Source organism: Hermetia illucens, chromosome 6, assembly GCF_905115235.1.
Source record: "Hermetia illucens chromosome 6, iHerIll2.2.curated.20191125, whole genome shotgun sequence".
Taxonomy (NCBI): Eukaryota; Metazoa; Arthropoda; class Insecta; order Diptera; family Stratiomyidae; genus Hermetia; species Hermetia illucens.
In genome coordinates, this window is record NC_051854.1 from 95,108,560 (window position 1) to 95,127,260 (window position 18,701).

At 45.9% G+C, this 18,701-nt stretch overlaps 1 protein-coding gene across 1 annotated transcript in view; it reads left to right on the forward strand.

Moving 5' to 3' along the window:
- Positions 1-18,701, forward strand: part of LOC119660144 (cadherin-23-like) — a 189,542-nt gene that overhangs the window by 141,834 nt on the left and 29,007 nt on the right. The window contains exons 14-18 of the mRNA XM_038068544.1: positions 1,567-1,736; positions 2,104-2,270; positions 2,353-2,466; positions 2,560-2,620; positions 7,917-8,088. Of these exons, the coding sequence (XP_037924472.1) occupies positions 1,567-1,736; positions 2,104-2,270; positions 2,353-2,466; positions 2,560-2,620; positions 7,917-8,088 (684 nt within the window). The remainder of the gene's footprint in view (positions 1-1,566; positions 1,737-2,103; positions 2,271-2,352; positions 2,467-2,559; positions 2,621-7,916; positions 8,089-18,701) is intronic.

Here is an 18,701-nt window from a genome sequence, read left to right on the forward strand (position 1 = left end):
TGCGCTATCATGCGTCCTCTTTAACCTGGCCCTCGAGAAAGTGATCCGTGATGCCGAGGTAAATGCAAGAGGTACGATCCTCTTCAAGTCCACCCAACTACTGGCCTATGCTGATGATATCGGCATCATGGGAAGAACCACCCGAGATGTACAAACTGCCTTCATCCAGATCGAGCAGGCAGCGAGATCTTGGGTTGCACATCAATGAAGGCAAGACAAAATATATGGTGGCAACGTCAGCACCGAAGACGAATCAACCAACAACATCAAACCGCACTGGTCAAATACAAACACGAAGAAGAATAAGGATAACAGAATAAAGAGGCTTATCGAACCGATAGGCGCAAATGCATCCGATTGCATGCTGGCATGATAAAGTACATAGCGTTACGATTCTAAATGTATAATGAAAACCAATCAACCAACAACATCAAACCGCACTGGTCAAACACGAAGAAGGATAGGAGAATACAACTTTGAGACCGTTGACAATTTCTCCTATCTAGGGTCGAAAATCACAACCGATAACAACTACGATGATGAAATCCGCGCACGGTTGTTGTCAGCCAACAGAGCCTATTTCAGCTTACAAAGACTGTTCCGCTCGAAACGTCTCACCATAGGGTCAAAGCTCTTACTGTACAAGACTATGATCTTGCCAGTCCTCATGTATTCCTCGGAAACTTGGGTTCTTAGCAAGAAAAATTGCGAACTCTTGGTCGCGTTCGAGAGAAGAATCCTCCGAAGAATTTTTGGCCCCCTATATGAGGATGGACGATTCCGTAGCCTACACAATGACGAAATCTATGAGCGATACCATGACCGTCCGGTTATGGATAAAATCCGGCTCAATAGGTTACGGTGGGCGGGTCACTTAATCCGTATGGATGAGGATGATCCCACCCGGAAAGTCTATAAGGGCAATATCTATGGTAAAAAAAGAAGACGAGGCAGACCCTGCCTAAGATGTAGCGATTGCGTGGGTCAGGACGCCAGACAGCTTTTAGAGATATCGAATTGGTGGACCTCGGCGCAAAACCGGGATGTCTGGAGTTCCTTATTAAGGCAGGCCTAGACCGTATACCGGTGGTTGCGCCGTTGATGATGATGATGAAAGCTAAGTGTGTTAATGACCGTATCAATGATAACGTTCTTCAAGTAGTTGTGAAGATCATTTGCTGGTGCTTCATCTCCAGGATCTCTGTTAGCTGCGGTTTTTGATTTGATTGTCAGAAGGGGTTCGAGGTTGTATTATTATTTGAGATCGGGGCGCCATTTTAATGAAATAGTACTCCGGATCTAAATCCCCGCCCCCCTTAAAGGTCCGAAATTCATTAACGTTGTGAGCTGGCAGCGTTCGATTATCATGTGGTCAATTTAGTTGAAAGTCGTCCCGTCTGGAGAGGCTCACGTATAGTCGTGGACCGCTTTTTCCGCAAACCAGGTACATCCAACAACCATTTCATGTGACACTTCTAGTTGAAAAGTGGAAATTATTATATATTTTAATTTATATTTACTACTTGCCTAATTTTTCCTAATATTCTTCTTTTTCATTCCATCCAGCCACGATCGAGCCCTAACATAACAGAGAATTCTCCGGGTAACGTATTAATAACTTCCATGATTGTTGCCACGGATCCAGACACAACGGCTGACCTATACTTCGAAATCAACTGGAACGATACTTACGCAACAAAATCAGGTCAAGACGCTCCCAAGGATACTTATGAAAAGTAATTTCAGTCATTTTGTGAATATTTATTGCCATCATGACATTTTCAATTTGTTTACGATTTCGTGCCTACAATATTATCAATAGAGACTAAAAAGGGGGTTACCCGAAAGATGGTTACTTCTTGAGGAGAGTTCAGAAACTTTTCCAGAATGAATTGTATTTTTGTAGTGGAAGACTGGAAGTCATCATTTTAATATATGAAGAATTTCAAAAACCATCAATTGCTTTCTGAGCAAGTTTGAATGACTTCCATTTCCTTCTCTTATGGGAGGCATTCCCGTTTCATGGCAATACCAAGTACTATGAGAAATAAGGGAAAAATCAATTTCCAATTTTTATAACGCTATCAATTCAACACATTTCAGTTGTTTTATTATCGAAGCCCATCCTGATAATATAAACACGGTTTACGGCCACCTAAAAGTAAACCCTGACTTCAAAGGAGATATCGACTATGAAGAATACGAGGTCATCTACTTGGCTATCAGAGTGACGGATAGGAATCAAGAAGTTAATCCTGATTCCGCCGATGGTAATGGTCATTAGTATGATTAGTATGTCTTTATTGTGTACATAATATTACTGTCCTGCTTTCTGTCTGCTAACATTATTAGGAACCATAACAATTCGTGTTGACGACATTAACGATAATGCACCACAGTTTATTCAAGACACTTTATTAGCGAATAGAAGTGTCATAGAAGAGGCTCGGGAGGACACACTCATCGGTGAGTAAATAAGAAACCGAATTATGGCTTGTAATTCGCTTAAGATGTATTTATCTTCAAGAGTGCTTGCCATATTGACTTAACTTATTGCAGGTAGCATTCTGGCTCATGATATCGATGGTCCTGGGAACAACATCATTTCTTATTACATAAGGTAATTCCCCAAACGTATCACGAAACTGAGCCTTTAGGGACAATTTCAATTATCATAGTTTTTCTCATTCATCTTGTATATATGTAGGGTTTTCAGGTCTCATTCATAATTTTCCAAATCAAATCTCGAATTTTTCCAACAATTTTGGATTTTTTCAAACTGATTTCAGACATTTCTAAGTCAATTTCATAGTTTTCCGTTTGAAATTCAGAATTTTCCACTCCAAAATCAGAATTTTCCATTTCAAATTCAGAAATTTTTCGACCAGTTAGCGCAACCTGTCGATTCTACTAAAGTTATACCCGCCTCGATCATATTGAATAGGATAGTTTTAGTTGCGGGTAGTATGGAGGGAGGCACTTGACATTAAACCCGGCCTCATCCATTTTCTCCGCAACTGTTGACTCTATGTGAATAGTAGCATTGTCCATTATCAGCACAGCGCCGTTGGTGTTTTCCATTTTCTCTTGTAGGTAGATAGGTAGGTATCAGTGGCCGCTCCGAGGAGCCCAATTGGCGCTTTGGTGCGCCGTTTTGATGCCACAAACTCCTAAGACCGTGACTGTTGTTATAGGAACAGGGAAGTAGAGTCCAGCCGGCTCGGATCTTCAGAGCCAGCCAGTAGCATTCACGAAGGAAAACGGCTCTCCGACCCTGCAGCTAGAAATCTCACTGAGGTCCCCAAAGAATGGTTTACCCAGTGTCCGCAGCCTGACTCTAACCAGAGCTGGGCAATCGCAGAGAAAGTGCATGAGGGTTTCCCTTCCTTCTCCGCAGCTTCGGCAATGCGAGTTGTAGGGTAAGCCGAGCCTAGCGGCATGGTCCCCTATGGGCCAGTGCCCCGTGCAGACCGCCGTAATCTTGAATGCATTTGCACGCGTCTGGCACAGGAGCTCTCGTGATCGGGCTATGTTATAAGCGGGCTAAATTCTCCTTGATTTGGCACAGCTTGTAAGCCTTCGCCATCTCAGGCCCGCGGCTGCTAGGTAGTACGAGTAGACTCGACCCCCGACAGCCGCCAGCGGAACACCAAGAGCAGAGACTTGCCTGGCCAATCCGTTAGCCCGCTTATTCCCCTCTATGTTTCTATGCCCGAGAACTCAGAGGAGAGTGACCTTGAGCGTGCCGCCCAGATGGTTGAGCGCGTCTCTGCACTGCCCCACCAGCCGGGAAGATGTCGTCGTTGAGTACAAGGCCTTGATGGCCGCTTGGCTGTCGGTCAGAATGGCTATGTTACGCTTGGGGCTCGAATCACGCTCCAGCCATCGACAGACTTCCAATATCACCAGTACTTCCGCCTTCTTGTAGTTCCATCAAAAATTATTTGAAACGGACTGCATTACACCCTCCTGCAATGTTGATTTTAAAATGGGCTATTTTTAAGGTTTTGTGTAAAACAAAATCGTATTAAAAATCGGTTTACTGTCTATCTGTCTGTCTGTCTGTGTTTTTTTTTGCCAATGGAAGGTGGAAACCTTCAAAAGCTACCACAGGCTCCTGGCACACGATTATGTAGGACTCTTAACCACTAAAACCACCTCCTTCTCCTTCCACTCTCCCCGCGGGACTCCCATTTGGTATTACATCGCGGGGCTGCATCAGAATTCATTCTGCGCTCGTCTTAACATTCGTGTTTCTCACGCGTTCATTCTTTCGGATAACTTCTTCCTGCCTAAGCTTCTTTCCGATGGCTGCAATCACCTTTTCGACTTGTATCCATATCCCCTTTGCTTTCACCATTATATTTTCGGGTGTATATTATATTTTCGGGTCTAAAGTGCTCCCCGGTTGTAGCTTCCAATGTTGCCCATTGCACTTCGAATCTGAGGCAATGAAAAAAAAACCTGTTCTGCGTCCTCTGCAATATTTGGGCACTTTGGGCAATATGGCAAATCATCACGCCCAAATCGATACAGATATGCTCGATAGCCTCCGTGTCCGCTCAAGAATTGAGTTAGGTCGAAACCTTCCTCGCCGTGGGATCGCTCGATCCATTTCCGGATATCCCATATGATTTTGTGAATCCAGCGGCCTTTTTTTGACTCGTCCCACTTCTTCTGCCATTCCGCGACAGTTTGAATTCATGCGAACTGTCGCCAATGGGCAGAAGATTCTCCGGTGAGATACGACGCTAGATCGTAAAATCGTTGTCTTTCTTTCGCCAGAATCTCAATCGGGACCATTCCTGCTATCACGCAAGCTGCTTCATTGGATATTGTTCATAGTACGCTTATGCGATACGTAGCTCCAATCTTTCGTCGAAGTACGCTTATGCGATACGTAGCTCCAATCTTTCTATTATTTGCTATATTTTTTCAGTGCATCTGCCTATACCTGAGCTGCATACAGTAGGATCGAACTGACCACCTTCGAAATAAGGAGACGACGGCTCGGCCTTGGGCCACTTATATTTGGTAGCATTCACGCAATCAGCGCTCCGATGTTATATCCCTTGGTTGCTGCCCCTTCCACATGCAATCTGAAGTTTAACCTCCCATCAATCATTACGCCTAAGTACTTAAGTGCAGGCTTGGAATGAATTGTTTACGTTCCAACTTTGAGCTTCATGGAAGTACACTTTCTCCGCTTAGTAATAAGTACTACTTCCGTCTTATGCTCTGCAAGCTATAGATCAGCATTTTCTAAGCAGGATTTAATCTCATAGACTGCTTCATTTGCATAAAGTTCAACTCCTTCGAGAAGGCGTGCAACAACCATCACACCAATATCGTCCGCGAAACCAATGGAGGCCACACTAGTAGGAAGGTCTTGCGTCAGTACTCCAATATACATAATTATCCACAAGAATGGCCCTAGGACAGATCCTTGTGGAACTCATGTCGTTTGGTATAATTGCATTCCTTCATCTGATTCGCAGCACAGAACCCTATCGATTAGGAAGTCGACAACGATATGCACCAGGTACTTCGCCACGCCTAAGTTGATTAGGGACTCAAGTATCTTGCTCCATCTAGCGGAATTGAAGGCATTCTTTAAATCGAGTGTGATCACTTCATAACATTTGTCCTCGTCAAGTGCGGTCTTAGTTGTGTTAGCTACTAGGACAACTGCATCCGTTGCAGACCTCCCCTTTGGAAAACCGAACTGATTCTCGAAGAGACCGTCATCCTTTGCGGCAATTGGAAGTAATCTGTTATAGATTACTCGTTGGAATAGTTTGCCAGTATTATTTGAAAGGCATATCGGCCTACATGATGAAGCTTCCCTTAAAGGTTTGTTTGGCTTAGGGCCTAGTATTAATTTCTGCTTCTTCCATTGTGTAGGAGATCCTCCTTCTTTAAGGCATGTGGTGAACTCCTCGGCAAATATATTTGGAGCTATTTTCACTGCAGCCTTGAGCGTCTTATTGGGGATGCTATCCAAGCCAAGTGCTTTATTTTCAGCTATTTTTTCCGCAGCTTCGGGGACCTCCTTTTCACTTACCATGGGAAATTCGGCGGTGTCTATCTCGACAGTGGGAAGGTTAGCGATACTCATATTCTGTGAAAAAAGTTCCGTTACTATTCCATTAAGTAGAGTAGGGCAAGAAATTGGTGGGGAGCGTTGCATTTGGCTTTCGATATTATTGTGTTATAGGCGCCACCCCAAGGGTTCGTGTCAGCTTCCTTACACAGTCGCTTAAAGTGTTCGCTTTTACTTTTTATCATAGCCACATGTAATTTCTTCCGAGCATTTTTGTATTCTTCATGTAACTGCTCGTATCCAGATCGGTTTCTATTTCACTAACTGCGCCTTCTGGCCTTCAGGCAGGCATTGCAACATTCTCCGATTTCAGAATTCCACCAAAAGTTTGGAACTCGCTTCTGGGATACAACACGTCGTAATATACGTCCTCTTGCGTTCGTTTCTCGGCCGCCCGATTCTTCAGCCCATACGTTGAAATCGCTAGCCACTATCTTAGATATTCCACCTATTTTTGCTCTAGTGAAGCCACTCTCGAGAATCTTCGTGGTTCCTTCTATGGATCGATTTCCATATGTCCCGTATGTCCATCTAGGAGAGCAGGTCCTGAACCGCTTGGCAATGGTTCAGATTTAGCTGTAGGAACCTCATTTGCGCACAGTGTCGATCGCCTTCCTATACACCAGGCATGTGCTGCTGTTGTAGTCGGCATACGACCCAACCAATTCGAACTTTGCTGGCAATGATAGCCCTTTTGGCCACTTCAAGTGTTAAACTTAATATCTCGCTCCTGGACTGATTGTATTCCCAGCTGGGATCGTAAGGCTTGTCTGTCTGTCCGTCACACACATTTTTCTCGGAGACTGTAGCAGCGATTGGCACCAAATTTAGTGGAAAGATGGGAACTGTGAACACTCACGCATTCAGTGAGTTACATTCTTTTACGTCAAATTTAAGAGGAGGTCCCCATACATACAAAAGGGGGGTGTATATTTTTTTTCACCAAATATAGTCGGTGAGACTGGTGGCATAATTCTCCTTTTTGCAAATATTTTCAGTTAAATTCATTCGAGCAACCTCGATAGTTACTTTTTTAAGGGTTATTACCAACTTCCTCAGACCATTCTGAGCTGTCGATTTACTTAAATGTACATCATTCTTAGATGAGATGACCTCATTCATTTGCCCCGATGTCCTTCCAGGATTCACATATACTTTCAATAAAACCAAGAACCTCTGTATTAAGCTTCTTCCAACGTAGACCACCCTTTTTGCTCTCCTCCAGGACGCTATCAACCAGGGGATTCAGTCTGGAAATAGTGATCCAATGGCGCCGTCCAAGACGTTTTTAGCCGTTTCATGCCTTTTGAAAATGCAATATGCACACTAAACCTTTATTAAGTAATTAACTAACTTTTCGGAAAAGATATCTTCAGTAAAAAATAAAGTAGTTAAAGGAGTTTAGGTGACGGTTGATATTTCCCTTACTTCAGGTAAGTGTTAGCAACTCCACAATTTGTAAGACCCCTCGATTGCCAGTGAACATTAATAAGGCTCTACACGAAACGGTGAAATTAATTGCAGTCGTGCACCTTTAGTAGAACGTTGAAAAATTGCTGATTGTTGAATGAAAAATTGTGATTTTGAAATAGAAAATTCTGAATTTGAAATGGAAAATTCTGAAATTAACTTGGAAAAATCTGAAATTTTTTGAAAAATTCGGAATTAGATTTTCAAAACCTATATCTTCTACCTATCATTCCAAACTAACCATACGTATCTATTTTCATAAAAATTAATAAGGAAGAACATTTGATAAACAACTTTTGATACGATTTTAGGTAAGAAATTAATAGATTAACTTTACTTCTAGACCTAAGGTAAACGCTTCACCCCCTACCCCGGACAAATGGATATCTATTGATGTGAACACGGGTGCCATAAAAGTTGAAGAAAATGCAATAATTGATTGCGACCGGCCGAAACTCTACTATCTGGAATATACTGTTACTGTTAGTGACGGTGAACTTTCTACTGAAGGTGACGTAAGTACACGTACAAGGAGAATAGTTGAAAAGTTATAAGCAGAGATATGGACCGGGGTTCTTGGTTCTCACATATTATCCCCCTGTCAAGACACAGAGATTTTATCACGTGCCTTGACTCAGGAGTCATCAAAATTAAACCCACCCGGGGTAAACTACTCTACATGAGACGTGACGTCTCAAGGCGGTGTGATACCACCGAAGATTTCATTCTCAAAGTAGCTAAAAATCAAACGGCCTTATATGGAAAAGGTCTTACTCAAAAACAAAAAACAAAACGCGCGGGGAATGGACGATGAAAGATCAACTCTGAGCCGATTTGGTCGTCTACGCAATTAGTGGCCCCCCTCTTCCTTTCTTCTTCATGGAAGGGGACAGATGATATTATGACCCTGCAGCGACCCACCCCAACATAATTGTTCTAGATGAATCGGCCAGGCTGGATTCTCCTAGAAAACCGGATAGTACTTTCAAGAACTCCAGAGTTGAGTCTATGCAGACCCTCTTGGTAGTACACCACCCCTGAAGAACAGTCGCAGAAGTGGGAACAAGAGAATTGGCGGTTTCTGCAAACCCTTCAACACGAAGGTGTTGCAAGGTGAATTGGAATACGGCGAGAGCAGCATTTAAACACTTCAAAGCATCTGGTATCGATGGTATCTACCCAACAATGCTTCAAGGAGGTATAGAGCAATGAGAGCAATTTCTAAGAAATATCTTTCGACGATGTCTTGCTCTGGGCTATATGCCTTCCACTTGGGAGAAGGTTATGGTGGTCTTCATACCTAACCCTGGAAAAGATGACTATTCAAATACAAAGAACTTCAGACAAATTAGCTTAACCAGTTTCTCCAGACATTTCAACGAAAACAAAATGTCTGGAGAAACTGGTTGAGCATGACATTCGCGAGAAGATGCTAGGCTCGCACCCACTAAATGAAAAGCAACATGCTTAGCAACGTGGAAAGTCCAGTGAGTATGCTCTTCACTCTTCGGTTTCAAAGAGAGACGGAGAGAACGCAAATCTAAGAGGCGAGTACACGATGGGGGTGTTCATGGAACTCCGCTGGCGGGGTTCGTGGACATTGACGGGGCGTTTGACTGTGCTCCCTTCCATAAGCTTTGTAATGCCGCCAGAAAGCATGGTGTTGATGAAACTTTAAAAAAGTGGATCTATGCTGTGCTAACACAGAGATTGTTGTGTGCTGAAGTGGGTATCGATCGCTAGCTAACAAAGGAAGCGACGGAAGGCTGCCCTCTCTATCGCCACTTCTGTAGAATATGTTGGTCGACTCGTGATTGTGGTAGCTGTTAGTCAAGATCTCGGAGTGGTGTGTAGAAATACACAACGCGCCGTTGATTTCATTGACAATTGGTGCCTCAGGCATGGACTTCCAGTAAATCCAAATAGAACCACAATGGTATTATTTACAAGCATGAGGAAACTGAATGGTCTTTGCCTTCCAGAGATGAGAGGTACAACCCTTCAACTCTCTGAAGAAGTGAAATATTTGGGAGTTATTCTAGACAAAAAGCTTCTTTGGAACAAACATTTAGATATAAAGATGAAATACTCTCTTACAGCTTATGGGCTGTGAAGGAGAACCTCTGCGTCGGACTTAGGCCTCAGGTAGTAATGTAATATACATTGAAATCATTACTTCCATGTTCGCCTAGGCATGCGAAATGTGATGGGTTAAGGTAAAAGAAAAGAGTTTTCGCTGTAAATTAGCCACACTGTAAAGCACTGTGTGTTTAGGTATCACTGGTGCCATAAGCACGACATTCGGCGCAACTCTGAATGTATTACTTAATTTGCAGCCATTGGGTTTGTTTATTCAGAGCACTTAACAGGGGCGGAAATCCAGCTCAGAAATCCTGCAGATTGCTCTGGTCCTGTAGAAATGCAATAGGTAAGACCTGTGGACTTCCACCAAAACGGATACATTGGATGTGCACACCCATTGTTTTTTTTTTTTTTTTTATGGATGGAGGTGGAAATCTTAGAAAGACCCTACTGCGCCAGGTTGCAGCAGTGTGTGGGATTCGCATCCACTAAAGCCACCCCCACTCTTCCGCCCCTCCCCGCGGGACCACCGTGAAGTATTACTTCGCGGGGGAGGCTCTGGTTCGCTATACTAGCTCGTCCATGTCACGTCTCCGTCGCGCCGCCTGCCGAGCTCGATCCAACTCCTGGAGTTTTGTCTGCACCACGGCTATTGCCTCATTTACCGCCATCCAGTTTTCCTCCGACTTCAGCATCTCTTCCACCAGGTTCGAGAGCTCGATGTCCGCCCCTAAGATGCTGTTTAACCTCCTTTTCTGCTGCAGAAATCTGGGACAATGGAACATAACGTGCTCCGGGTCCTCGGGTGTAGCACCGCATTCAGGACAGTTGAGAGACTCGCCCAACTCGAAGCGACACAAGTACTTCCTATAGCCACCGTGTCCCGGAAGGAACTGTGTCAGGTGGTAATTCAATTCTCCGTGCTTTCGGTTGACCCATTTCTCGATACACGAGATCAATGTATGGGTCCACCTGCCCTTGTCAGAGTTATCCCATCGTTGTTGCCACTTGCCACACAACTCTCTCCTAATGGCTTTTCGGAAATCCGCATTCACCTCGGCTGGATTTGCCTTCCGTTTTTCGTGGAGCCAGTGTGCCTCGCTAGCTAGAAGATCTATAGGGATCATTCCTGCGATAACACACTGCCTTCGTCGACGCCGTCCTAAATGCGCTGCACACCCTTAACGCAATTGGCCGGTATGCCGAACATATCTTCCTCCGGTTGACAGCGTGGTTCAACGCTCCCGCCCAGACAGGAGCCGCGTATAGCAGGATCGACCTCACCACTCCCGCGCCTGCGACTATACTTCGGCCCTCCCACGTTAGGCATCATCCTTGCAAGGGATGAGCTGGCATTTGCTGCCTTCTCTCGCGCATAATATAAGTGTCCCTTGAAACTCAGCTTGGCATCGATCATCACCCCCAGGTATTTGACAACCGATTTTGAGACGACCTCACGATTATCAACCTGGATGGTAACCGTGTTGTTCTTCCTACGGTTGGTAATGAGGACCGCCTCCGTCTTTTCGTCCGCCAGGTCCAGCTTGGCCATTCGTAACCATGACTTGATGGTATGAATGGCTTCATTTGCATAAAGCTCCACGTCCTCGGGATGGTTTGCAATTGCAACTACAGCCAAGTCGTCCGCAAAACCAATCAGCGTTGTCTCCTCCGGCACGCGAAGGTCAAGCACTCCGTTGTACATTATGTTCCACAGCAGCGGTCCCAATACAGAACCTTGAGGCACACCTGCTGTCACAATGTACTCCTTCGGCCCGTCGTCCGTCTCATACCAGAGAAGTCTGTCCGAAAAGTAACTCTCAATGAGCCGAACCAAGTAGCTACGAACACCCAGTTTGGTCAAAGCGCCCTTAATCCAGCCCCAGTTGGCTGAGTTAAAAGCATTTTTGACGTCCAGCGTCACCAGAGCACAGCATTTGCCCATGGCCATTGCATTTCGAGCCAATTCCACGACCTTTGCTACTGCATCGACCGTAGAACGGGCTCGCCGAAACCCATATTGCCGCTCTGAAAGACCACCCGCAAGCTCGATGAACGGGAGCAGCCTGTTGTATATCACCCTCTCCAACATCTTCCCCATGGTGTCTAAGAGACAAATAGGGCGATATGAAGAGGGCACGCCGGGTGGTTTTCGGGGCTTCGGTAGCAAGACCAGCTTCTGCCTCTTGCACTGGGCGGGAAACACTCCTTCCGCCATGCACGATTCGAATGTGCTTGCAAACCACCTTGGTCTGGCCTTGATCGCCACCTTCAGAGCCCTGTTCGGAATTCCGTCCAATTCCGGAGCCTTGCTGTCCCTACTACGTCTGCAGATTTCCCAAAGTTCCTCTTCGGTAAGATCAGGGATCGAGAAGACGTCCTGCTGAGCTGCCAGTTGGGGTTCTTTTTCGTCCTGCTCCTGCTGCGGGAAAAGAGTTGTAATTATTTGCAACAAGAGCCGTGGACATGTCACTTGAGGTGATTTTCGCCCGCGGATCTTCTTCATTACAACTTGGTAGGCTGTACCCCACGGATTCGTATTAGCCTCCATGCAGAGCTTCTGGTAGCATTCCCGCTTGCTTCTCCGAATGGCCTTCTTAAGGTTGCTTCGCAGATCCCTGTATTCCTCCTCACGCTCCTGGTGCTCCGGCCTTCCCCTTGTCCTGTGGGAAAGTCTCCTCGCTCGGAGACAAGAGGATCTCAAGGCAGCGATCTCCGTGTTCCACCAGTAGTTTGGCCTCTTGCCGTGGTGCAAACGTCGTCGTGGCATCGTAGCATCGCATGCTTCGGTTACACGCTGAGACAGCTGTGTGACCCTTTCCACCGCTGTTCCATCCGGATCATGGGCTCCCTCCAATGCGGCCAGGAATATCTCCTCGTCGAAAGCTCCGATAGACCAGCCAACCGCCTTAGCCTTTCCACCTCCAGATCGTCGTTGACTGCTTCCCCGGTTCCCAATGCGGAGGAAGATGGCCTGGTGGTCACTGTGGGAGTAGTGCTCACTCACTTGCCAAGCCATCTCCCTCACCAGTGAAGTGCTCTTCCTCGAAATGTGGGCACGCATCCAACGTTGGCCAGCACGATGTCCAACTCCGCAAATGACTCCAACAGAATTTGACCTCTGGTGTTCGTCGATCGGCTTCCCCACTCCAGGGCCCACGCATTGAAATCGCCCGCAATGATTTTAGGGCTGCGGTCTCTAGCATCCAACACCAGACTGTCTAACATCTCCTCATATTGTGCTAAGGTTGCGCTAGGAGGAGCGTAGCAGCTGTAAATATGGACACCGTTGACCTTCGTCCTTATAAAACCGGCTGCCGGGGGGGCCATGACTTCCTGAATGGCACGCCCAGATTGCGGCGTTGCCAGACGCATCCACCGCCCAAGTCGCACCGCCGTAGTTTCTGTACGGCTCGCAAATAACCGCGACATCGACATTCGACTCTCGAATGGTTTGCGAGAGCAGGTCCTGAGCTCCCTCACAGTGATTGAGATTGATTTGTATCAATCTCATTTGCCTGTGCGGTTCAGCTCCCTCCTATATACCGGACATCTGCTGCTTCCCGCAATATGCCGGCTGTCCACGCCCTCTTTCCCACTACATAACATACACCGTGGATCTCCGGTGCAATCTTTGATGAGGTGGCCCTCTTCCCCATACTTCCTGCAACTCCTCGACCTATCATGCTGGCTAGTGCATGCCGCCGCAAAATGGCCGAAATCGAGGCATCTGAAGCACCTCTTTAGAGAGATTTGCTCCCTGAGCCTGCACACGACCCAACCTACTCTTACCTTGCCCGCGGTAATTAACTTAATAGCTGATTCCGCCGGCAAACTAATAATAGCGGTCTGTGTGCCACCATATGCCTTCTTCATCCTTTTTATGGCACTCTGGTCTATATCGCCAAGGTTGAACTGCTGCTTTAGCGCAGCACAGATGTCCTCCCGTGAGGTGACTTCATCTAGGTCCTTGCATTCAACCACTATCTCCTGTTTCCGAGCTCTTACCTCAGCTTCCTCTCCAAGTACACTTTCCACCTTCCCGCGGAAGTTATCGGCCTTACTTAACTCCATTTTACTTTATTTATTTACTTACTTTACTTAACTCCAGCTTCAGATCCCCTCTCTGTGTTCGCCTGATACGGCTCACACTATCCCCCAAATCCTTCAATTCCGAGTCTGACTTCACCTTTCGGAGGATGTCGGCATAGGACATATTTCCCTTCTTGGAAACAATTATTATTTCCGGGCGGAGCTTCTTTTTGTCCTTTTTCCTCTTGTTGCTCACCTTAGTCCATTGTTCGGGCCTCCGGGCGTTGGTTTCTTCCACTTTTGTAGGTGTTGTGGCTGCAATCGTGAGATTACCGACTTTCGCGGGTACTCTCGCCGGCTCCGCCTTCTTTGGTGAAGAGGCTTTTTTCTTCTTCGGGACTTGCTGTGGTCCAAGAGGCTCGCTGGTACCGTCTCTAGCCCGTTTTCCTGTCTTCCCGCCTGCCTTATCATGGGAAGGCGTCACCCGCGTTTCCCTTGTAACCTTGCCAACTGACGCTTGGGAATTCTTTTCTTCGAGTGCCTTGATATAAGACAATTTAATGCCTCTTATCAAGGCTCGAATATTTTGGTGGATATTCCGCCTCTCCTTGATGAACTCGCACAGTTCATTTATTCGTTCCCCGAGTGTAACGAACGCCATTCCGGTATGTTCCCGGTTGCTTTCGCGCCTTGCGCCACAAGGAATGACCTTGATTAAGGGACTATTCGTATTTCTTTCAGAGTCCCGCGACGAATCTCGACTACCAAAAAGAACTATTGTTCTCGGTGGTGATCTCCCAAGCTTCGAACTCCTCCTAAAAGGATCCGGTGTGGACCTAATTTCCACTCCACCATTATCTCTTGTAGCATTAGATGCCACAGTAGCCAAGTTTCCCACTACTGAGGCACTGCGGTCGTTGGATATCGACGGCCGGGAGCCCGCTTGCTCACTCCCAAAAACCGCCGGCACTGGGTTTCCGAAGCCCTGCACCGTAAAAAAACTACTTTTCTCCTCTTCCATATTTGGTTTAATTTCTGGGTGTCCTTCCCATAGACAATTTTTATCCACGGGTGGGCGTTTACTTCCCACCTACCCGGCCTGCGCATAAGCATGCCCATACACGCACATCTCCGGATGCGTGCATGTGCATGCTCATGACACATTCGCCGAGCATTCCCTTATCCGCACGAAGGGACGCACCTGATGGGAGATTTGGCAACTCCGCACACACACTGTAAAACACTGTGTGTTTAGGTATCACTGGTGCCATAAGCACGACATTCGGCGCAACTCTGAATGCATTACTTAATTTGCAGCCATTGGGTTTGTTTATTCAGAGCACTTAACAGGGGCGGAAATCCAGCTCAGAAATCCTGCAGATTGCTCTGGTCCTGTAGAAATGCAATAGGTAAGACCTGTGGACTTTCACCAAAACGGATACATTGGATGTATACACCCATAATGACACCCATTTTGATGTAAGCATGTATCGCCTGGTGGCCGAGAGTGAACAGAGGCTCGGTTGCCTAAGTATTACTGGAACAATGAGTACTACGTTGACTGCAGTACTTAACGCTATCCTAAATCTAGCCCCCATTCACTTGGAGGTGAAATGGAAAGCAGCCAACGATGCATGTAGACTCGACACCATTAGAGCGTGGAAACGCGGCCAATCACACGGTCATGCGTCTATCTGGGAATTCCTTGACAAACATCCGGTAGCTCTGATGCCGGCCAATCGTATAGTTTCCAGATTCGTCTTTGAAAAGGGCCAGCTCTTGGCATCCGACTATCTACTGTCAAATCTACTCTGAAGGGTGAAATTGCAAGGATTCATGCAGCCGACTGGGGAATTTGAACTCTTCGCGGCTAGCGAAAATCCTTGTGAAAGAACTTTTTTGTTATCCTTTAAGAAGTGGTACATGGAAATCGTAGTAGGGCTTTTAACGGGACACTGCTCCTTAAACTACCATATGGAAAAGATTGGGATGGTGGTTTCGGTTATGGGCAGCCAATGCGAGGAGCAGGAGAAGACGGGCCTGCACTTTTTATGCAGCTACCCGGCCTCTTCAGATCTCAGACGAAGACACCCCTGGTCAGGTTTTCTTCAATGAAGAATTTGCCCACTCTCAGCCTCTGGCCGCCATAAGAGAAAATCCATTCAATGGGCGATTTACGGGCCTGACAATGACCTGCTTGAAGCTGCGGCTTCCCCCAATAAACTAAACTAAACTAACTACTCCGTTGGTTTAAGGTTAGTATATAAACTAGCGCAGAATTTCGCACGGCAAAACACACTACGGTGACCACCTATAGCTCCCCTGCAAAATCCTAGTTTTACCTCCAGATAATAACTATTGAGGAATGTATGTATATGCACGCAACGATAAGGGGTGAACGCCAAGTTCCTTAAGCCAGAAAACAAGGTCCTTTGTCATACGTAGGTATAGATATAAAAAGCTGAAAATGAAACCAAAGAGCCATTTGTATATGATACGCAATACTGGACGATGATTTGGAATACGATTTGGGTTGGTGACTTTGCGCGGACAAGTAGCTTTCAAGTTAATACTGAAATCACCTCTGTCCTGTTAAAATCTTGGCAGGCCTTGAACAAAGCTCACATTTGCGTTGCCATTTAATGTGGCGGTGTAGTTTCAGATGGATCATACATGATTAGCACTAATCTGGCACTTAGCCCAGCATACCATAAAGGTTTGCACCAATACTGGCAAGGTGGTGCTCGTGTGCTTGTCCTTGATAAACTCAGACAGTTCAACTATTTTTGCCCCAAGTTGGATGAAGGGTGATTCCCCCGGAACGGGACTCTCTTCTCTATGAGCCCTGGCGGAGTAGCTCTTTTTAAACGCTCCTTCACTTCTGGCGTTTATTGGGCTTGCCTGTACCTTATCATTTACCATCTTTGACGTTGATTGAGATCTCATAGTTGACGAGCTTCTTTTCTTGGCCCTGGGGTACTTCCTGTTGTCGCGCGTCTTGACCATATGCGGTGGGTGTTATCACGGTTTTTGTCGTCCAACGATCTCTCTTCAGTTCGTCTTTGTTTGATCTGTCTATCTGTCTTTTTTTTTTTGGCTGGAGGAATCCATCATGGATACGCATCTAGAATCGAGGACGCACATGCCGGACTTTCACCGACTGAAACCTCTCATATTTTCTCCACACTCTCCACAGACGACCACCATTCTGATATTGCTTCGCGGGGCTGTTCAGTTTATTAACTGTTCATGGAATAGCTGCTTTTACTTTATGGAGTGTTAGTTCCATTAGCTTGGATTCTATGCCTCCGTTGGGCTTTTTGCTTCTTTTAGCCATTGGTGCATCCGTTTCACTGTCTGTCTGTCACACTCATTTTTCCCGGCAACGGTTATAGCGATCGACACCAAATTTGGTGGGAAGATGAGAACTGTAAACGCTCACGCATATAGTGAGTTACATCATTCGATGTTCGCATACATGCAAAAGGGGGTAAATATAGTCATATAGGGTATCAAACGAAAGGCCTCATTTAGTACTTTTCGAAGCCAGTCTTAATTTTGACATTTGTTGGAAAGATGGGGAGTGCGGAGGGTCGAAAGTGATAATTTCTTTCACGGACCCATTCTCAGAAACTACCCAACCGAAAAATCTGAAAAAAAAATCAGCCGGATGCCTAGACTCCGAAATACCCTCCATTCTGATATCTGTTCAAATAAAGTTAATAATAGTGTATTATTATAATTTTTAGTAATTGATTGTAAAACCCCGCTTAAGTTCATCCTAGAATCATGAAATTTTGCAACAATGTAGGCTATAATATAGAGCATAATTGGTGGAAATCGCACTATTACTAACAAGGTTATAATAGGTCAAAGCTATCACTTCTTTCCAAATTTAAGATTTTGAATGTCAATATCATCCGAAAGTGTACATTCTCACATAATATATGCAGATATTACGTGCTACGTACTAAAGGGACACATAGACACTCAGATGTCTTTATAAAAGAAATACCCAAAACCTTTTATACCTGAAGCGTCTAGCTTCCGGTTTCCGGACTTTTTTAAATGTAATCGCCACCATTTATTGCGCGGCGGACCAATGCGTTCCTCATGCTGCTTCAACGGTCGTATCATAGTTGAGATGCGGTGGTCTCTTAGGGTACGGCTTTGCAATGAATACAAGTAAGAAGTCGTGAGTGTCCGCATGCGCTCGTCACCCTCATTGCGTGCTCCAAACCCTTTTCCCCTATGGCACCTATTATCGTCTGCCTTTTCACCCACATGACCATTAAGGTCGCCCGCAATGAAAATATAGTCATCAGCAGGCGCGTTACAGGTCTTTGCATCGAAAAGTGGCCAGAATGCATCTTTCTCAGCATCAGGTCAACCTGTCTAGGGTGAATATGCAGTGAAGAAGTTAACCATGCCTTCAGCTGATATAATGGTCAAATTCATCAGCCGATCATCAAATTCCTCGACTTCCTTAATGGCCAACACCAAAATAGGGAAGTTTATAGCCACTTTTACCGCGTTCGCGTTCTATGTTCTAGTTTTCAACAGCATACCATCGGGTTTCTAGTAAAGCGCAAATATCAATGCGCCGTTTTCAAAGGGCTGTTGCGAGTTCTTCCATCTTTCTAGTGAGGGTGCCAATATTTACCGTGCAGACAAGTACTTGTTTTGCTCGGACTGCGTACTGACGTTGTCCATGGGTAGGTAGGTAGGTATCAGTGGCCGCTCCGAGGAGCACAATTAGCGCTTTGGTGCGCCGTTTTGATGCCACAAACTGTTGTTATAGGAACAGGGAAGCGGAGTCCAGCTGGCTCGGATCTTCAGAGCCGGCCAGTAGCATTCACGAAGGAAAGCAGCTCTCCGACCCTGTAACTACAAATCTCACTGAGGTCCCGAAAGAATGGTTTACCCAGTGTCCGCAGCCTGACTCGAGCCAGAGCCGGGCAATCGCAGAGAAAGTGCATGAGGGTTTCCCTTCCTTCTCCGCAGCTTCGGCAAT